Source organism: Moschus berezovskii, chromosome 11, assembly GCF_049115385.1.
Source record: "Moschus berezovskii isolate FMDL1 chromosome 11, NW_MosBer_1.0, whole genome shotgun sequence".
NCBI classification, from domain to species: domain Eukaryota; kingdom Metazoa; phylum Chordata; class Mammalia; order Artiodactyla; family Moschidae; genus Moschus; species Moschus berezovskii.
The window spans coordinates 57,381,767-57,401,312 of NC_142470.1; the positions used below are offsets into that span (position 1 = coordinate 57,381,767).

The 19,546-nt window shown below is 46.2% G+C and overlaps 1 protein-coding gene across 1 annotated transcript; it reads right to left on the bottom strand.

Moving 5' to 3' along the window:
* Positions 1–640: 640 nt before the first annotated feature.
* On the bottom strand, positions 641–16,763 carry TRABD2A (TraB domain containing 2A). Its single transcript, XM_088841692.1, is given in 11 exon segments — positions 641–702; positions 705–799; positions 1,611–1,671; positions 1,674–1,838; positions 2,335–2,367; positions 6,233–6,334; positions 11,437–11,539; positions 11,542–11,613; positions 15,207–15,286; positions 15,289–15,358; positions 16,734–16,763. Coding segments are annotated over 11 exon segments (873 nt in total).
* Positions 16,764–19,546: the final 2,783 nt, after the last annotated feature.

Consider the following 19,546-nt stretch of genomic DNA (forward strand, 5'->3'; position numbering starts at 1 on the left):
ACATAAATAATAAATAACACACAGGACAAGGGTAGGAGGAGAGTTTGAAACCATTTTCTCACACAGCACCTCTGACAAACCCTACCATCCACCAGTCTTCACATGTGGATGAAACATCCTCACACACTATACCTGGTGAAAGCATCTGTCAGAGTGAGGGAGGCACCCTAGTCACCAGACCTTGAACAGAGAGGAGCAGAACAGAAGTCCCAGGGCCTGCTGACTCCACTGCAGCCAGAACCAGGAGACGATGAGGAGAGTGGCAGAAAGAAGGGGCAGGGTCCATGGCTGCAGGCAGGCCCAGGAGTGGGGCTAGGAGTGCAGAAGAGGTGGGATTCAGAGCGTGTGAGCAAAGAGAGTTGTCTGCTTGATATATACAATGTAAGGGGGAAAATCTGCACAAAAAAGTCATGATTTTCATACAATTCATTTACAATTAATTATTTTCATACAGTTCATTATATTACAAAACTATATACTTCCCCCAAGCACTGGTGGATAACCCAAAGTCATTCCTTGGAAAAAAGAATCAGTGCTGGCTTTTATTCTGAGTCTCTTTTGGATTGTGCCTATAAGGGCCAGCCCAGGAAGGGCTGTCCTTCAAGTTCAAGGGGTCAGGGTCTTGGCTTGACTCCTCTGGTCAATATAGGAAGTATGTCTCTGTTTGGAAAGCCAGCACCAGCACTCAGAATGCAGAAGTCAGAGAGACAGGCAGGCACTGCTGGCCACCATCTAGCTGTGGGGTTATTGCGAGATGTGCCTGTCCAGAACAGGGGCCTGGAGCTGTGGGACTGCAGCACTTGTTGACAAAGAAAAAGTCTTTGGGCACAAAAGGAGCAACTAGACACTCTGAGGCCCCCAGAGTCCTGCATGGCTTCTTTCCACCTCTCTCCTCCAAAGACAGGACTGGATTTCAGTATGTTAATAGATTTCCTACATCTCGGCCTTTTTAACCCCAGCCACAAGAAAACCAAATGGTACAGGTGCTAAGACTCTCCCTCAGCTCTCTGCTTCTTGGTTCAAGGATTATTATAACTAGGTTACTCAACTACTTGCAAATCATCAGCATCTGGGCAATGTCAGGCAAGGACCCTGACCACACACACAGGCACCACCAAGCCAGTGTGATTCCTCCCTGGCTCTCTGGCTCTCTCCCCTATTCCAGCTTGGGTCTGGTGTGAACACCAAGCAGCTATCACAGGTCAAGACAGTAGAGCCAAGAGGCCCATGACCTCAGGCTCCCTGGTCCTCTCAGCTCAGCTCAGCTGTAAGATGCCCAATGCTCGCATGGCCACCTTGAAACAAAAGACCCCGGACTGAGAAGGTAATAAACAGGTCAGTGTATACCTCTATCAGTGAAGGATGGTTAAATTTAATCTGGATTCCCCTCCATCAGAGCAGACAGAAGACGGCTCCCTCCCCCCGACCCAGACCCAGGGCTATGAGGAACAGGAAAGGCTGCTCCCTAACGGTGGGGACACTCGCCCCAACCACAGCCTTGAACCTCTGCCTAAGCAAATAAGACCCAGTTTCCTGGACTGCTGCTCACCCGCGCTTACGGGGTGAGGACCCATCAGGGGATGGGCTTCTGGCAGGCCCAGTTGCCTCACTTCTCTTCCAGTCGGACCCACCGGTCACTACACTGCTGGAGGCCCTGCGTCTGCTGCGGCCCCTCCACTTCTTCTGGAACATTCCTGGTGCTTCCCCTGGCAGGTGGGCACGTCTGGGCAGAGACACGTGCGGCACCAACAGCGAGCGCTCCAAAGACCCAGTTTCCAGTACTAGCGCTTCAGGGGCGGGCACTTCCGTAGCCAAGATGGCGGAAGAGGCAATGGTTTCTGGAGAGGAAGGGCGAGGGATTGAAGGAAGGCCCCACAGCATGACGCCCTCCCACACCTTCAAGGCTCAGGACCTCATAAAGGCAGATAATGTGAAAGTTTAAGAAGGCTCGGGGAAGCAGGTGGAAAGCCACCTGGAGAAGAAGAGACCACTTTTGAAGCTTTGTTTTTCCTTCATATGCCATCATTGTATTCTCTCCAGATCCCCTAGCTCTGGGGTAGAAATGGAAGATTCCTTGTTAACTGCTTATGATTACTGCCATTTGCCTAACAATGGATCACCACGGTCTGGAAAGTCACTGAAGAGAACAGCATTTAAAGAGGGGTGGAAAATATGTAAATGCTATTTACTTAGAACAACTGAAGTGGCCCTTAACCCTGTTAATCCCTCCTGAATCCCTGTAAGGGCCCTGCTCAGAAAGAGGCTCTTTAACACCCACAGAGCCCTGTCGAGATTCAAGTGTCTATCCTCAGAATCATCCTTAAGGATTATCACATGGCTGCCAAGAAGGGGAAGAAGGAAGGCAGTCTCTCCATAGCCACTGCCCTGGGCCCCCTCACCCACACCTTCACTGTGGCTATCTCCCTGGCTCTGGGTTGTTAGGCCCCTCACCTCTTCTTCTCCCTGAAGAGAAGCATCTTTGGAGACCTCATGCTCCCTTGCGGCCTCACCTAAGAGAACTCCAGACAAGATCACCACTGAAAACTCTTTGATGCAACCCACACAGAGCACAGTCAGGACAGCTGCTGCAGCCACATATCCCAAACTCCCCAGGATCACATGAGAGGGGAACCCAGGTCTTTGTGCTGGTTCTCACAGACTCTGATAGAATTAGGGGTGTGGGCACTGAATGGATCTGTTGCAGAAAGGGGGACTCCTTCTAGGGCCTGTAAGTGGTTGTCTAGTACCCAGAAATGAATTATCCCGAGGAGACACATGAACTGACTAAGCAAGCGATTTTGTTGGAAAGGGTGCCCGGTGGAGAGCAGTAGCGTAAGGGAACCCAGGAGAACTGCTCAGCTCCTGGCTCAATTCTTGGGTTTTATGGTCACAGGATTAGCTTCCAGGTTGTCTTCGGCCAATCATTCTGACTTAGAGTTCTTCTTGGTAGCGCGTGCATTGCTCAGCTAAGGTGGAGGCCAGTGAGAGGGATTCTGAGAGGTGGTAGGATATGTGATGTCTCCCTTTGACCTTTCCCGAACTCTTCTGCTAAGTGGTGGTTTATTGGTTCCACGTTCCTTAACAGAACCTCCTGTCATAAAATAACTCACGCGAATGGTTACTATGGTGCCTTGCCAGGCAGGCGGTTTCAGTCAGTGTGGTTCCCCTAACAGATCCCGGGCAGGGGAAACAACATGAACAAAGAGGAAGGAGCCGCAAAGCTAAAAGTAGGAGAAGAAAAGGCAGAAAGAGAAGGGAGGTACAAGCAAAGGTTCTGAACTGTCTCCTGACTTTGATGAGCTGCGTCACCTTCAGTTTTTTCATCACTGAAGAAGAAACCACCACCTCAGAGGCTGGTTTTGTTATAGAGTCCAAGCCTGCTCTGGTCCCCACACGAAAGGCTAATAAATCTGAGACAGGTGTTAAGACAAGGAAGGGACTTTATTCCAGAGCCAGCTGACCAAGAAGATGGTAGGTCAGAACCTCAAAATAACCGTCTTGTTGGGGCCTGAATGCCAGGTTCTTTTATGGATCAGAGATGAGGGGAGGTGAGGAAACAAAGTAAAAATACCATTTAATTCCTGCAAATATCTCCTAGAATGACAAGCCTCAGATATGGGGATGTGTTAGTTTCACTTCCTTATAGTCATTTCATGGGTGGTGTGAAATGGAATATCTCCTGTCATATCAACAAACAAAGATGTCATATCTATCTGTGATTCTGGCCTCCCGAAATGTGAATTTCTGGGCCACTAAGTGGGCAGACAGGGGCACTGGGTGCGGTGCCATTTGCCACACAAAGAATTCAAGAATGTCACAGTCCTTCACAGGTGGATGGGGTAAAGTTATCTCCCTGAGGCAGGTCATTAGGTATGCCTATAATAACAAAAGCAGCAAGGTAAGGGTTAAAGTCACAGAAGCAGATCCAATGTAAATTCAAAATTAACCCTTCCTGGTTACAGTTTTAAGGATTGAGAGTCTGTGTGAACCAGTTAGCACCAATCAATCCATAAATATTCCTTCCTCCCCTGGGAAGTGTGAGCAGCCCAGTAAATGATAGGACTGGTTCTTAGCCCTCATTGTGTGTTAGAATCTCAAGGACAGATTTTTAAAATATTGACTCCTGAGCTCTCTTCCCTCAAGGGCAGGTGTCAGGGTTAGAGGCAGATTTAAGGAGTCTGGGAGCAAGCAGCAATACACACACACTCCCACACTCTGACAACCCAAAGAGACAGTGACAAATCCCAGCCTTGCCAGTCAGCCTGGGGTCAGAGATTGAGAAATGATCAGAGGGTCCAGCCCACTCTGCTTTGCCCAAGCACTCAGTCCGGTGGGTGAGGAAAGATCCACAGATTCTATTCAGCTCTGGCTCTCCCCACAGAGCTGAAGGAGAATAGGAGAGAAAGACCTGGAGACCTGGGGCCGGATTTTCTCAGTGCAGGAAGGAGAGGAGAAGGCACTGCAGACAATGGAAAGGAAGAGCATTAACAAAGGTGGAGAGGCAACCGCAGGGACACAAGGTTTCTGAGGCAGAATATCAGAGGCAGAACCTGGGAAAACATGGAATCTGGCTCCCAAGGTGTCAGCATGAAGAGAACAACAAGAAACCCTGAAGGCTTCTGGGTAAGAGACACTTGCAAGATTAGTCCCACAGAAAGGTAGGAGGAGTGACCAGAGGACGATGACCTTAGGAACAAAGGGGGCAAATCTGAGAGAGGTTTTACTAGAAGAAGCCAGAGACCTGGTGAAGGTGGCAAATGAGAAGTCTTAGGTGAGGGCTTTTGTAAACTAGAAAGTACCGTGTGAAGAACTGTCGTTACTGATACACGGAATGCAGGATGCCAAGAGAGGTGGGGGTGAGACAAGCCCAGGATGTAGCCAAGCTTTCCCACTGAGGGAGACCCAGAGAATCCTGGCTCCTAAGATGGAAAGTGGGCTCCCAAGGAAGAACTTCTGGAGTGAGGGGATAGCGGAGGACCTGATCTGAGACAACATGAGGTGAAGGTGTGTCTCCAAAGAGGAAGAGGGCATCTGGAGAAGGGCAGGCATCAGTCAGACACCCCCTCAGCCCAGCCGAGGCTGGCATTTTCTTCCTGGAGTCCTCTCACCACAGCTGAGGACCTGCCAGCAGGGGGCGCTGGTGACCACGATCTGGAGGGATTGAGCCAGGAAGGTGTGCTACAGGCTGAACTGTGTTCCCTCAAAATTCACAAGCTGAAGCCCTAATCCCTAAACCTCAAAATAGGACTGTATTTGGAGACAAGAATTTTAAAGAGGATATTAAGTTAAAATGAAACCTTGAGAGTGGGTCCTAGGCCAATCTGACTGGTGTCCTTAGAAGAGGAAATGTGGACACAGGGACACCAGGACTATATTGAGGAAAAGCCACATGGGGATAGTGAGAAGGTGGCCATCTGCAAGCCAAAGAGAGAGGACTCAGGAGAAGCCAAAACTGCCAACACCTTGATCTTGGATTCTAACCTCCAGAATCATGATACAATTAATTTCCACTGCTGAAGTCACGCAGTCTGTGGTGTTTTGTTATGGCAGCCCAATCAGACCTACAGAGGTGGGTAGGAAGGGCCACCACTGGGATTGGACACGGGGCAGAGACTAGCAGGGTGGCCAGCATGGGGCGGCAGCATTGCTAAGAGTGGGGGATCCTGGCCTCCTGAATTCTTTACAGAAGGGACCACAGGACAGGAGGCTGACTCTACATAAAAAGTGAGAAATAAACAGACCTGGAGGGAGGAAACAGCTCAGAAAAAGAGAAGGGGCTTTGCTGCTGTCTCAGAGGTGGGTCTGCAGGCACTCCTGCATCTCTGCCCCACCACCCCACCACCACCCACCATCCCACTCCACCTTACTTTATGGCTGACTCCACCACATGCCTCCCTAAAACTTCACAAATGTACAGGTGAAAGACAGAGCATTGAGCTGAATCACCCCACCTGGGACCCAGGACCACATAATTACCTTCACCTTCGTGTCTTCCCCAAGCTCTGCTGACAAAAGGCCACTGGAACCTCTGCTGCCCAAAGTACTTCACTGGCCAACTTGTCTGACAGTGTCCCAGTCACATGGGGGCACCAGCTGACCCAGGGGCAGAGAAGTTGCTTAATGGCCGTTGCTGGGGCCCTTGTAACTCCTTGGACACCTCTCACTTTGGTGCCCAGGCAGCCCCATGGGGCACTTGGCTCCCCTAACTGCTCCCCAACCGGGACTGAAGCACAGGAAGGTTATTTGTTGATGGGTCGTCCAGTGGGGGAATGTTCTACTTCACAGCCTTCCCACCACAGAACGTGGAAAACTGTGCTGTTGCCCATGAAATGCCCTGTGGTGAGAAAAACAATCAGAAAGGTGGCAGTTCTTGTGACCCTAAACACACACCCCCAAATACATGCCCAAGGACCAAGAAATAACCCTGCCAACCCCCTCCCTCTGTCCAACCCTGAAGTTCGGAGAGCTTCTGCAAAGGGGCCACAGCGTGCAATAAGCAGTGTCTCAGAGGTGAGGACTCTGTTTAGCTGTTTGGCTCAGGGCAGCTAAGGAGACACGGAGTCCCAACCTTCCACCTCAGAGTCCAGTGTTGAAAGTCCTGACTATTCTGTGTAAACTGATTATCTCAAAGACCCCAGCCCTTTTCTGCCCTAGGTATACTTATAAATGCACAATAAAATCCTCCATTTAGCAGAAGCCACCATAGCTGGAAACCTCAACCTGAATTTCATATCGTTTTTTTCTTTTTCAATAAAAAGCCTCAAAGATCAACCAGACAAGCTTACGGTGGCATCTTAAAATAAGAATTTTCAAGGGGTAGACCTTGGGATTCGTCTTCTCCCATTTCAGTCTCTGATGCTCAGAACTGACATGATCTCCCGAGGTCACGATGTCCCCTTCTGTGACAGTTGGCACATTAATGTCCTAAACAGCTAATTAAATTGCAGCATACCATCCTCTGATCCAGGAAAAAACCTTGGATGGATTGTTATTATCTCCACTTGAAAATGGAAAACAGGTAAAACAGGTTCAAGACTTCACACACAAAGTAGCAGCAAAGCAGAATATAAATCCAGGCAGCTTGGCCCCAGGGTCTGTGCAATTTTGGCAACAGAATACTTCAGAGCCAGAGACCAGGAAAACAAATGAAGGTCCATCCATACTCTCCCTTGTCCTGACTCCACCCACTCCACCGTGATAAGAAGCAGAGAAAACTTAGAACTTGGGGAGCCTGAGGGTGGTATTTAGAGGAGAAGGCACTGGGCTCTACTGCATTCTTGGGTCCAACCATAGTCTAGGAACCCAAGATTGAAGAGGGGCAACTGACCCTGAGCTTCCCAGGTGGCTCAGTGGCAAAGAATCCGCCTGCCAATGCTGGAGACACATGTTCAGTTCCTGGGTTGGGAAGATCCCCTGGAGGAGGAAATGGCAACCCACTCCAGTATTCTTGCCTGGGAAACCCCATGGACAGAGGGGCCTGGATGGCTACAGTCCATGGGGTCACAAAGAGTCAGACATGACTGAGCGACTGAGCATGAATACATGCAATGGACTCAGAAGAAAAGAACATTGGCAAGGCCCAGTGTAGAAGGGAGCAAGCTCATGTACAGAGTATGCCCAGACTTGGGGAGGGGGGCTGAGCTTGCAGAGTGCTGCAGTGATGGCTTTCACCACTGCCCCCCTAGCCATTACCCAGTCCATGTTAACAAGGAGAAACCACAACTGTAAAAACAACTAACATTTCCTGAGCATTACAAGGTGTGTGGCACTGTTCTTGGTGCTCTACACAACATTCTGCCTCCCTCCAACCATCCTACAAGGCAGGTGTATTAGAAACCCCATTATCCAGATGAGGAAGAGGCACAGACAGATTAAGCAAATTGCAACTCAGACCCAGGTGGTCTGGCTCCAGCGTCCACACTCTCAACCAAATAGGAATGAAAACAGTAATTGTCCAGTGAATGAACAGTCCCTATCAGCAATTGTCATCATTATGGAACATACTATACTGCGTGACTTCAATTTCCTCCTACTCCAAAGAGAAGCGCCACATCTCATCTTTCACCTGCAAGTCCCCATGACAAAAGCTGCTGCTTCCTTTTAAACCTCTGGAGCTTTCAGTTTGGGCTTATCCTCACTTTGCAATTAAAAGTGTGCTAACCACACAGGTTTCTAAATCTCACACTGCCAAGGCTGAGTTTGGGGGCAATTCCTGTATTTCTATGATTCCCTCTGATCAACTCAGCCTTCAGAAAGGCACCAGGAGAAATGGACACATGTGGGGGAGAATGCAGCCCCATGAAGACAGCTCAGCCATGGTGGCTTTCCAGGACACTCCCGACACCCAGAGGGCCCGGGACTGTGAGGGCTCTATCCAGAGCTGCAGCTGTATGAAGCACCAGGCCTGAGAATCAGGCAAGCCCAGGTGTCCCAGTGTCACCTGTGCCATCTGTCCAGCACAGTCTCCATCTGGAGGGCCGGCCCTCCTCACATCAGCAGGCCGATGTCATCTCAAAGCCTCTTCTGGTCCCTGCTCCCAGCACCCCGTCATCCCAGCACTGGACATCTGGGAAGCTCTTAAAACATCAGCCAAGTCAGCAGCATTGGGAGGCAGAAACACACATTAAGGAGGTGGGCATCCTTGAGCATCCAGCTCTCTCTTGTTTCATCTCTCAGACCTAGCAAGGCCACTGGAACAAAGTCACCAGCTCCAAATCCTAACAGAGAGCCTCCACCACCCAACTAGGGAACAAGCCATGGACACCTTTGAGACCTGAGCCTTATCAGGGTGCCTGCAGAGCAATGGTCGACAGCTCATTGAGACAAGCTTGACATGGGCAGTATAGCACAGTCTGCCATCCAACTACAGCATACAGGACTCAGGAGAAGGAAACTCGCTCCCAGACCCACCCAGGGCTACCAAGCCATTTGTTTCAAGTAGAAATTTTCAACAAACAAGACAAAGAAATCTGACTATTTTTTCTAAAACAGTTTTATTTGAACATTATATTCATAACATAAAATTCACTGATTCAGGGTTTTGGGGAACATTCATAAAGTGTGTGCAACCCTTACCAGTAATTTTAAAACATTTTCATCAGCTGAGATTGTGATAGGGCTTGCACTGAATGTGTAGCTCAATTTGGGAAATACTGTATCTTAACACTATTTATTATGTCTTCCAATCCACAAACATGAGATGTCTTTCTACTTATTTAGATCTTCTTTAATTCCTTCCAATGATGTTTTTAGTTTTTATTGTACATCTTGCTCGTTACTAAATTGAATCCTAAAGATTTTTTGTGCTCTTGCAAGTGGAACTGGTTTCTTTTATTTTTAACTTTTTTAATTGAAGTATAGTTAATTTTGAATATTAATTTCAAGTGTACAGCAAAGTGATTCAGTTGTACATAGACGGGTTCTTTTTCTGATTCTTTACCATTATAGGTTATTATAAGATATCATATCTGGTGGATTTGGTTTCTTTATTTCCACATTATTCATTGCTAGGGTATAGAAATACAAATAATTTTTGTATTGATCTTATATCTTGAACTCAGTTAATAGTTTTAATAGGTTTCTGTGTGTGTGTGTATTACTTAGGATTTTCTATACCTAAGATGATGTCTTCTGAAAACAAAGAGATACTTCACTTCCTCCTTTCCAATGTGAACAGCTTTTATTTCTTGCCCTTGTCTAATTTCCCTGAAGGCTACAACCTTCAGCACAATGTCAAAGAGAAGTGGTGAGAGCAGACATCTGTGTCTTGTTCCTAATCTTAGAGGGATTCAGTCTTCTTCATTAAATATGATATCAACTATGGGTTTTTCATAGCAATTTTCTTAACAGGTTGATAAAGTCCCCTTCCATTCCTAGTCTGATGACTGATTTTATCTGAAAGATTCCATTTCATCAGATGCATTTTCTGCACCTATTGAGATGATCTTGTCATTCTTGTCCTTTATTCCATCAATATGAGATACTACATTAACTGAGTTTCAGATGTTGTGATAAACTGATTATATAACCCCTAGAACCTGTGAACTATATCTTATTGTTGTTTTAATCACTAGGTCATGTCCGACTCTTCAACTCCATGGACTGTAGCCCACCAGGCCCCTCTGTCCATGGGATTCTCCAGGTAAGAATACTGGAGTGGATAGCCATTCACTTCTCCAGGGGATCTTTCCAACCCAGGGATCGAACCAGGGTCTCCTACATTGGCAGGCGGATTCTTTACCGCTGAGCCACCAAGGAGAAATTTTACATGGCAAAAAAAAAAAAGGCAGGTAGGTAGTTTGCAGATATAATTAAGCTAAGGATCCTGAGACCAGGAGATGACACTAGATCACTCACTCTGCCGCTCCAGAAGTGCTTCTCTCCAGTCACTGCATCTGGTAAGAAAAAAAACCGAGCAGGATGACTGGTCCAATTTCAAGAAGCAAGTGGAAGAACTGAAAGAAGAAAGCAAATATTCCTTCTGCATATTACCCAGCCTCCAGCATTTCCATCCTTAATTCTGGAAGCTGCCAAGGTGTGTTAGAATCGCTCAAGAAATACAGGAATATATTTCAATATTCCCAAAAAAGGAAATAATTTTTCTCCAGTCTATCTCCATGTACACTACTAATAGTTAATAATAGCTGATGTACCTTAGGCTTGGGAGGCTCACAGTTAAGTAGCACAGAAAAGAAAAATTTTAGGGGAAGTTAAAACACAGAAAGGTGCCAGGAAAAAGTTGGGATTAAGTGCCAGGTAAATGCCTTTCCAGCCAGGGAGTGTATCAGGAAACCCTTGTGGAAAGAGAGCTAATGTTAACCGGCACCAGCCCATCCAGCAAAGTTTCACACCATCAAAGGGACAGTTAGGGAGTTTGGGATGGACAAGTACACACTGCTATATTTAAAATAGATAATCAACCAGGACATACTGTAAGGCAAATGGAACTCTGCTTACTTAATGTTATGTGGCAGCCTGGATGGGAGGGGAGTTTGTAGAACAGATACATGTATATGTGTGGTTGGTGCTCCCCAGGTGGCGCTAGTGGTAAAGAATCTGCCTACTAATGCAGGAGACACAAGAGATGAGGGTTCGATCCCTGTGTTGGGAAGATCCCCTGGAGTAGAAATTGGCAACTCACTCTAGAATTCTTGCTTGGAAAATCCCATGGGCAGAGGAGCCTGGCGGGCTACTGTCCATGGAGCTGCAAAGAGTTGGACATGACTGAGAACACAATAATGGCTGAGTTCCTTTGCCGTCCACCTGAAACTATCACATTGTTAATCGGCTATACTCCAATAGAAAATAAAAAGTTTAATTTAAAAAAAGTCAAAGAAGGCGTCACTCCTCTCCCACATACCAGGGCCCCCCTCAACATCCTGTCCTTGGCAGAAGCAACAGAGTCCTGAGTCTGATCAGAGATAACCTGCAATGCACCAGCTCCAAAGGCAAAAAAAAGCCTTTGTCAAGGGAACTCCTCCAAAAGGGCCTTCACCCACTTCCCCATCCTCTACTTTCTCTTGTAGATAACCTTCCTGGGAGGAAGTAGCTGTCAATCTCCTGAGCAGTGAAGCGAGCCTACAGTGGTAGTGTGGCGTTAATAAAATTGAAAACCTCCGTCAATATAAAGAGAAATAAGGACAACAGAGTTATGAATGAAGTTGCTTAATTTTGAGCATCATATCACCCAACCCAAAGAGTCAAGACGCTGTCAAGAAAAACACCATTCTGGGAGCCCCTTGCCTGCTGTTTTTCCAGACAGTGATACCATTCCCTGTAACCCAAGTGAAAAATATTAAACAAAGTGCCCTGAAAGAACTCTTAGGCTATTTCAAACAGTATTTCTTTTTCCACTTAAATGATTCTGTTTGATGCCACGTGTTTTTGTAAGGAAACAATTTCTTTTTTTTTTTTAACTTTAAACTTTTTATTTTGTACTGGGGTATAGCCGATTAACATTGTTGTGATAGTTTCAGGTGAAAAGCTGAAGGGACTGTATTTAAAATGGATAGCTAACAAAGACCTATTGTATAGCACATGGAACTCTGCTCAATGTTAAGTGCCAGCCTGGATGGGAGTGGGAGGTTGGGAAAGAAAGGAAACAATTTCTGTGCACAGCACGTCCACAGTTGTTTGGTTTCTTGTTTTTTTAATTGAATTATAGCTGATTTACAACACTGTGTTAGTTTCAGGTATGTAGCAAAATGATTAAGTTATACACATTTTTTTTTCATTTCTTTTCCATTATAGGTTATTAGAAGACATTAATACAGTTTCCTGTGCTAGATAGTGAATCCTGTTTCTCTATTTTATGTATTCAGTTCAGTTCAGTTCAGTTCAGTCGCTCAGTCGTGTCCGACTCTTAGCGACCCCATGAACCACAGCACGCCAGGCCTCCCTGTCCATCACCAACTCCCGGAGTTCACTCAAACTCATGTCCATCGAGTCGGTGATGCCATCCAGCCACCTCATTCTCTGTCTTCCCCGTCTCCTCCTACCACCAATCGCTCCCAGCATCATAATAGTTTGTTAATCCTATACTCCTAATTTATGCCTCTCTTCCTTCTTTCCCTTTTGGTAACCATAAGTTTGTTTTCTATGCCTGTGAATCTGTTTTGTAAATAAGTTCTTCTGTATTATTTTTTAGATTCCACATATAAGTGATATATAATATTTGTTCTCTGTAAGGCTTACTTCATTCAGTATGATAATCTCTGGTCCATCCATGTTGCTGCAGATGGCATTACTTCATTCTTTTTACGCGAGCGTAATATTCCATTGTATTTATGTACCATGTCTTCTTTATTCATTCATCAGTGAACACTTGGGTTGCTTCCAAGCACATAGATGGTTTTAACTTGTTTTATTCACACACAATTTTTTTCATAAAAATAACTACACATTTACATACTTTAGAATCAACCTTTATGATTCAATTACCAAATACATGGAAATTCTATAGACATTCAGCTGATTTATAAATTTTATCCCTTTATATTTTCCTTATTTAATTCCTGTTTCTCCCTCATGCTTTCTCCAGTGTTCTTTACCCTACTGGTAAAATATTTCACCTGATTCTGCTGCACATGTTAACCACTTTCAGTATTTTGGCCAACGACAGGGTGCTGTTACACCAAAACTGTCCCAGCCAGGGGTGGTTTTTGCAACACAGTGGCTGTAGGTGAGGCTGACACACCACTTTCTCTCTCCAGCCCCAAACCTCGGCCTCCCCGCCCCGCCCTCCTCTCCTCCTCTTAACCATTGCCCTAGCCCAATACAGACAAAGACATTCACCTTCCTCCTTCTCCAACTTCCAGCAACCTCTAAAAGACCTTTTGAAAATCTTCACTCTCTGCAAGTGGGTGTGCGTGCTCAGTCATTTCAGCCATGTCTCATTCTTCATGGCCCTAGGGACTGTAACCCACCAGGCTCCTCTGTCCATGGGATTCTCCTAGCAAGAATACTGGAGTGGGTGCCATTTCCTAGCACAGGGCATCTTCCCGACCAGTGGATCGAAACTGTGTCTCTTATGTCTCTTGCACTGGCAGGAGGGTTCTTTAGCACTAGTGCCACCTAGGAAGTCCTCACTCTCTGTAATGTAGCCATCAGCTTCCACTTTATGGATAACAGATGTCCTGCTATTTCCTTGTAATGATATTCTTTCACTTTCAAGTCAAATACCTTTATCTTCCCCTTTGTCATCTTTTTTTTTAAAGTCATGTCATTTATATAAGATCCTCTTGTCCACTTCCCAAAAATCTCTTCTCTTTCGCACAGCACTCCCTTTGCCCCAGTATCCTCTCCATAGAAACAGCCCTGAATGTACAAGGTGGTTGCCTCCTGCCATCCTGCCCCACCTTCTAAATGCCAGACATGACCTAGCACCTACACCATTCAGACACCCTCATTCCACAAGGGCAGGCACCTTCCACACCCCACATCACCCACAGGGGCCCTGGGAGCAGGACAGGCATTGAAGAGCCCCGGGAGAGGAACACAAGACATCGACCCACTAAGGGCTCTGTCAGCCTTGCCATCTGCCCACTCTAACTTGCAAGCCCCACCCCCGCCCATGTTAACTTCTATCTACAGCTTCAAATTTTAATTTCCCAGTTGATCCTGACCCTTCTCCCCACTTCCCCCACCCCCACTCAGAGTGCACCATAAACTCTGATGTGCTTTCTTGAGTGTATTTCTTGTTTTCCCCTTCCTCTTGTTTGCTTTGCCTTGGTTCTACTTCCTCCCACTCTAGAGTCCCTGGAAAGTTCATTTTCTCTTTTGACATTTGCAGGGCAAGTCCCTCTCCGTGGGACATTCCTTTTTCGCATCTTACACTCACTCACATTGGATATGATAGGATTCCCAGATCTAACAGACCCAGACAGCATCACTCACACCCACCAGCTCCCCCCTCTCTCTCACTCCTTCTCTTCCTCCTATAAGTGGGAGAGACAATACACTCCCCCAAATCAGAAGCTCGGCTGGACTCACCACTTTCATTTGATCTTAGCAGAGGAGGGAAGGAAGCCAGGGTCTGTCTCAAGGGACACTTGTTGATCAAAGCATAACAAATATCCATCCATCTCCCTCCTGTAGCGAAGCCTCCTCTGAGGCCTGGCGAACCACTTTCTTCCCTAGATGGTCCCCAGGCAAAGGCCTGTCCTGTGTCTACACTCATGGCACTAGCTCCACCACATTCATTGTAACACTGCCGGATGCAATCCATGTCAGGAAATGCTGGCAGCCTCCCCAGCTTCTTCTGTGTGGCCACCCCCCAACCCGTTGTAAGAATACCATGAACACTTCCTGTTGTATTGTGCTCACATGTTTCTGAAAGTCACCAAAAGCCACAACCAACACTCTGCTCCATCATTTCTCAAACGTTACCTAAGTCAGCCAGGAAGCTTTCAGACTCAGACCCCTTCCTCTCTCTGCAGGCTGGTTCATGATGCCTGCTGCCCAGTCCCATGAAGCTTTATCCTTTGACTTCATCTGGAATGAATTCTCATCAATGCCCCCACTGTTCCTCAGTTTCCTAAAGAATGTCTTTGTTGACTGCAGCATCTCACTCAACACATACATCGGCATAGTTATTTTTAGAGCCCTTCGTGACCTCAGTCCTTTGTACACAGGTTGTCCTGGTGTCAGCAGGTAATGTCCTTATTCTTGCACTTAAATGTGTGCTGAGCTGGGCAGGGGTCAAGGGCTCTCATCTGGGAGCTGTCATAGCTGAAGATGATGGAGCCGAGGTCCCCACAGTTACAGTGTTTGAGGAGGTCCTCTGTGTGTAGGGGACCTGAAGTCTGCCTGCTCACAGGCTTCCTTGCTGCAGGCGGGTCTGGTTCAAAGCAAAGATGATCTGAGGGGAGAAAACACAGGTCTCTTTTAAGTCCACTGACGCAGCAAAAATAAGCTGCCATCTTAATTCTTCTGTCTGTGGTTGGCAAATAGCCTCACCTTTGTTGGTTATGTAAGGACATGGACCCTGCTGCTGAAAAAAGGAACTCAAATCCCTGGATGGTGTCCAAAGAGAAAAAAAAAAAAAAGGACAGTTCTGCCCACATCAGCCCATCAGATGACACCTGGGAGACTGACAACCTGGAACACTCTCATGAGAGTGACCAACAGGGGAGGGACTCAAAGAGCTGGCTTGTGAGGACCGACTGAAGCTGGGGAAGTGAGGCACACAGACACACACACCAATAGGTTCGAATTACATGAACAACCAGACAGGATTATACACAATACACACAGGTCTTCCCCAGCCATCAGGGCAGCATTTGCGGGCTAATAAGTTCATTTGGTCCATGGGATGTTAATGAAAGTTATTATGGCAGTGTGTGTGTGTGTGTGTGTGTGTGTGCGCACTCTTGTGTCCAACTCTTTGTGATCCCATGGACTGTAGCCCACCAAGTTCCTCTGTCCATGGGATTCTCCAGGCTAGAATACTGGAGTATTTCTACTCTAGAGGCTCTTCCTGACCCAGAGATCAAACCCACATCTCTTGCAGCTCCTTACCACTAGCACCACCTGGGATGCCTCTATTATGGCACAAGAAAAGAGAAAGGAGGGCTACACAAAATCAAACCGGTTTTTATCTTTTTAAACTTTTTTTTTTTACTTGATATAAGTTTGTTTACAATGTTGTGTTAATTTCTGCTGCACAGCAAAGTGATTCAGTTATACATATATATATAGATTCTTTTTTAATATTCTTTTCCATTATGGTTTATCATAAGATACTGAATATAGTTCCCTATGCTATATAGTAGGACTTTGTTTATCCATTCTATATATAATAGCTAACATCGGCTAACCCCAACCTCCCACATCCTCCCGCCTCCTTGGAATCCACAAGTTGGTCTCTACATTCATGAGTCTGTTTCTGTTTCAAGAACAAGTGCACTTGGGTCATATTTTAGATCCCACATGTAAATGATATGGTATTTGTCTTTCTGATTTATTTCACTTAGTATGATAATCTCTAGTTGCATCCATGTTGCTGCAAATGGCATTATTTCGTTCTTTGTCAAGGCTGAGTAATATTCCATTGTAGATATGTACCACATCTTCCTTATCCATTCATTGGTCAATGGACATTTATGTTGTTTCCATGTCTTGGCTATTGTGAATGGTGTTGCTATGAACATAGGGGTGCATGTATCTTTTCAACTGTAGTTTTGTCTGGATATATGCCCAGGAGTGGGATTGCTGGATCATATGATAATTCTAACTTTCTGAGGAACCTGCATGCTGTTTTCCATATTGGCTGTACCAACTTACATTCCCACCACAGTGTAGGAGACAAACAGGTTTTTATCCTCACAAATTTCCCCAGAGTCTTAACATACTAAAGTGCACTGTGCTTCTCCCTGAAGCAGGGGAGGGTGTGCTGGGTTTCCCAAGCTGATTTTGGGTACACATCACAAGAGAAGGGTTGCCCAGAACATCTTTGGGGACAATCCAGACTCAATGAATTTCACAAAGCTGTGAACTCTCTGTGACACTGGAGAGCTAGGTCAGAGAGGGAAAAGACAGAGAATATGGTACCAGGTGAGAACTGGGTCAGACTCCTGCCACAGGGTTTCCCTGGTGGCTCAGCAGTAAAGAATCTGCCTGCCAGTGCAGGAGACATGGGTCCAATCCCTGGGTCAGGAAGATCCCCTGGAGGAGGGCATGGCAACCCACTCCATGGACAGAGGAGCCTGGTGTGCTACTCTTTGCAACCCCATGGCTATTTTGCTTCCGTGGGGTCACAAGAGTCAGACATGACTTAGCAGCTAATACCACCACCACCATCCACAAGACTTCTGACAGAACAGAGATTCTGTGGCTTTTTCTTTCTCACTAACCCAAGTATGGATGTGGATATATCACCTTTGACACATACCACAGTAAGCAGTGTATAGGATACTGCCTTCACTGGAATGCCTGCCCCACCCTGTTGGCTCAAATGCAGGCGGGGCCTGTCTGACCCTGAGGTCTTCAGCAGCAAGTTTTCCATTCTCTGGAGATAACACATGGCAAGCCTCAAGCCATCCAGTGACACTGTGCAGCCCCGTCCCCTTCTTTCTCCTTCCATGCTTTCTCCTCTTCATTCTGAGTGGCCAAGAGGCCAGGAGTCTTGCCACCTTGCTCCTCGCAGGCCACTGTGCATGGGCCTGCCTACCACACACCCTCCTTCATCATCCTTTCCTCCCTGTTACTCGGTCCCCATCAGGGCCTTAACCAAAGAGGGAGGGCGCAGGTCCTTCTTCATAGAATCCTCTCCTCTCCTCTCTGCTTTCCACATGCCCTCTCCATCAGAGACACCTCCTCCACCCTCTCCCAGAGGTCAGCTCCCCAAGGATCTATAGACCAGCCTCTTCTGTCTTGGGACAGGACCCTCTATGGGCCCTGGGGGTTCTCACCTATTCTCAAGAAACTAACAAAGCCATACTAGGATGTTTGTCTTTGCTATAATTAAACTTTGAACAAGCGTGCACAGCATGCATACCAAAACTATGCTCTGTTTCCACCCTTCCTACCCCTCTGCTGGTGACAGGAGTTGACAGAGGCAGATACATCCATTCATGGACAGGTCTGCAAATTTTGGTCTAAGTGAGGAAACTCAAGATGAGCTTCTGGGTTCTAAAACCATAAAATGAGGACCTATCCACACCACCAGGAATTGCTAAATGACTTACGATCAGTTGCAGGAAGGAATCTTCAGAGGGAAGTGCCAGGGGGCATTATGAAGTACCTCTCAGCTACGCCACGCCCCAGGCTAAGGTCTCACATGTTCCATCTCAGTCTAATTCCTCCAGATCCCCAGGCTCAGCTCAAAAACACATGCTGATGGCTTTGGATGTTCTAAAGACATTAAGGACAAGCCCAGGTTACCTGTTGCTAAGAGACCTTCTTCCAAGAGTTGCCACTGATTCTGAAATGCTTGGTATTTAAAGAAGACTGAGCCACTCATTCTAATGGACACAGCTGTCTGCAAATTGGGGAACGCTATATGGGACATGCGTGCGTGTGTGTGTGTGCTAAGTTGTAGGGACATTATACATTAAATAAGAACTTTGTTTATTCAGGCCCTTCTCAACATATTCATGTGTCCACCTGTTCATGAGAAGCTTACAAAGACTTTCTGGGATGTTAGTCTTTGTTTTTGATGATTAAGCTTTAAAGAAGTTTGCATACCAAAACTAAGCCAATAACATTAATGATTTTCCTCTAAAAAAACTTTTTACTCTTTATTTTGTATTGGAGTATAGCCAATTAACAATGCTGTGATAGTTTCAGGCAGAGAGCAAAGGGACTCAGTCATACATATACATTTATCTATTCTCCCCCAAACTCCCTTCCCATCCAGGTTGCCACATAACATTGAGCAGTTTCATGTGCTATACAGTAAGCCCTTGTTAGTTATCCATTTTAAACATAGCAGTGTGTACATGTCCATCCCAAACTCCCTAACTATATTTTCTCCCTCTCCTTCCCCCCAGCAACCATAAGTTCCAAAGTATAAGTGATTTTCTGAATGCTAACTAAAGACCCTGCTAAATAGTTCACTTCTGTGCTCATTTAATCCTCTCAACATCCTGAAGTAACTATTTTTAAATCTATTTTTAAAAAGAAGAAAATGAGGGGAAAGGACGTTAAATAAATTGCTTACGATCACAAAGCTTAGTAAACCAAAGTGTCCCCACAAAGTGTGTGAACAGAAACAGTTCAACACCAGGACTTGAGATTTTCTCCACCATGCTGTACACAAGGTATGCCGCATAACTGACTTTTGTCACATGGTCTAATTTTAATTATTAGGCTTACAGCAAAGACCTAAGAATCTGAAACTGGAAGAAAGAGAAGGAGGGTAGGAAGAAGGGAGAGAGAGAGACAAAAGGGAGAAAAGAGGGAAAGAGGAAGGCAGAAAAGGAGACAAAAGGAAGGGCACACAAACACTTTTTTCATCCAGGTAAGTGCAGCAAGCACACTATATCTAGAAAACAGAAGATGTTACACAGAAGGAATTTTGAACTGCCGATAATTTCAACACTCGGGT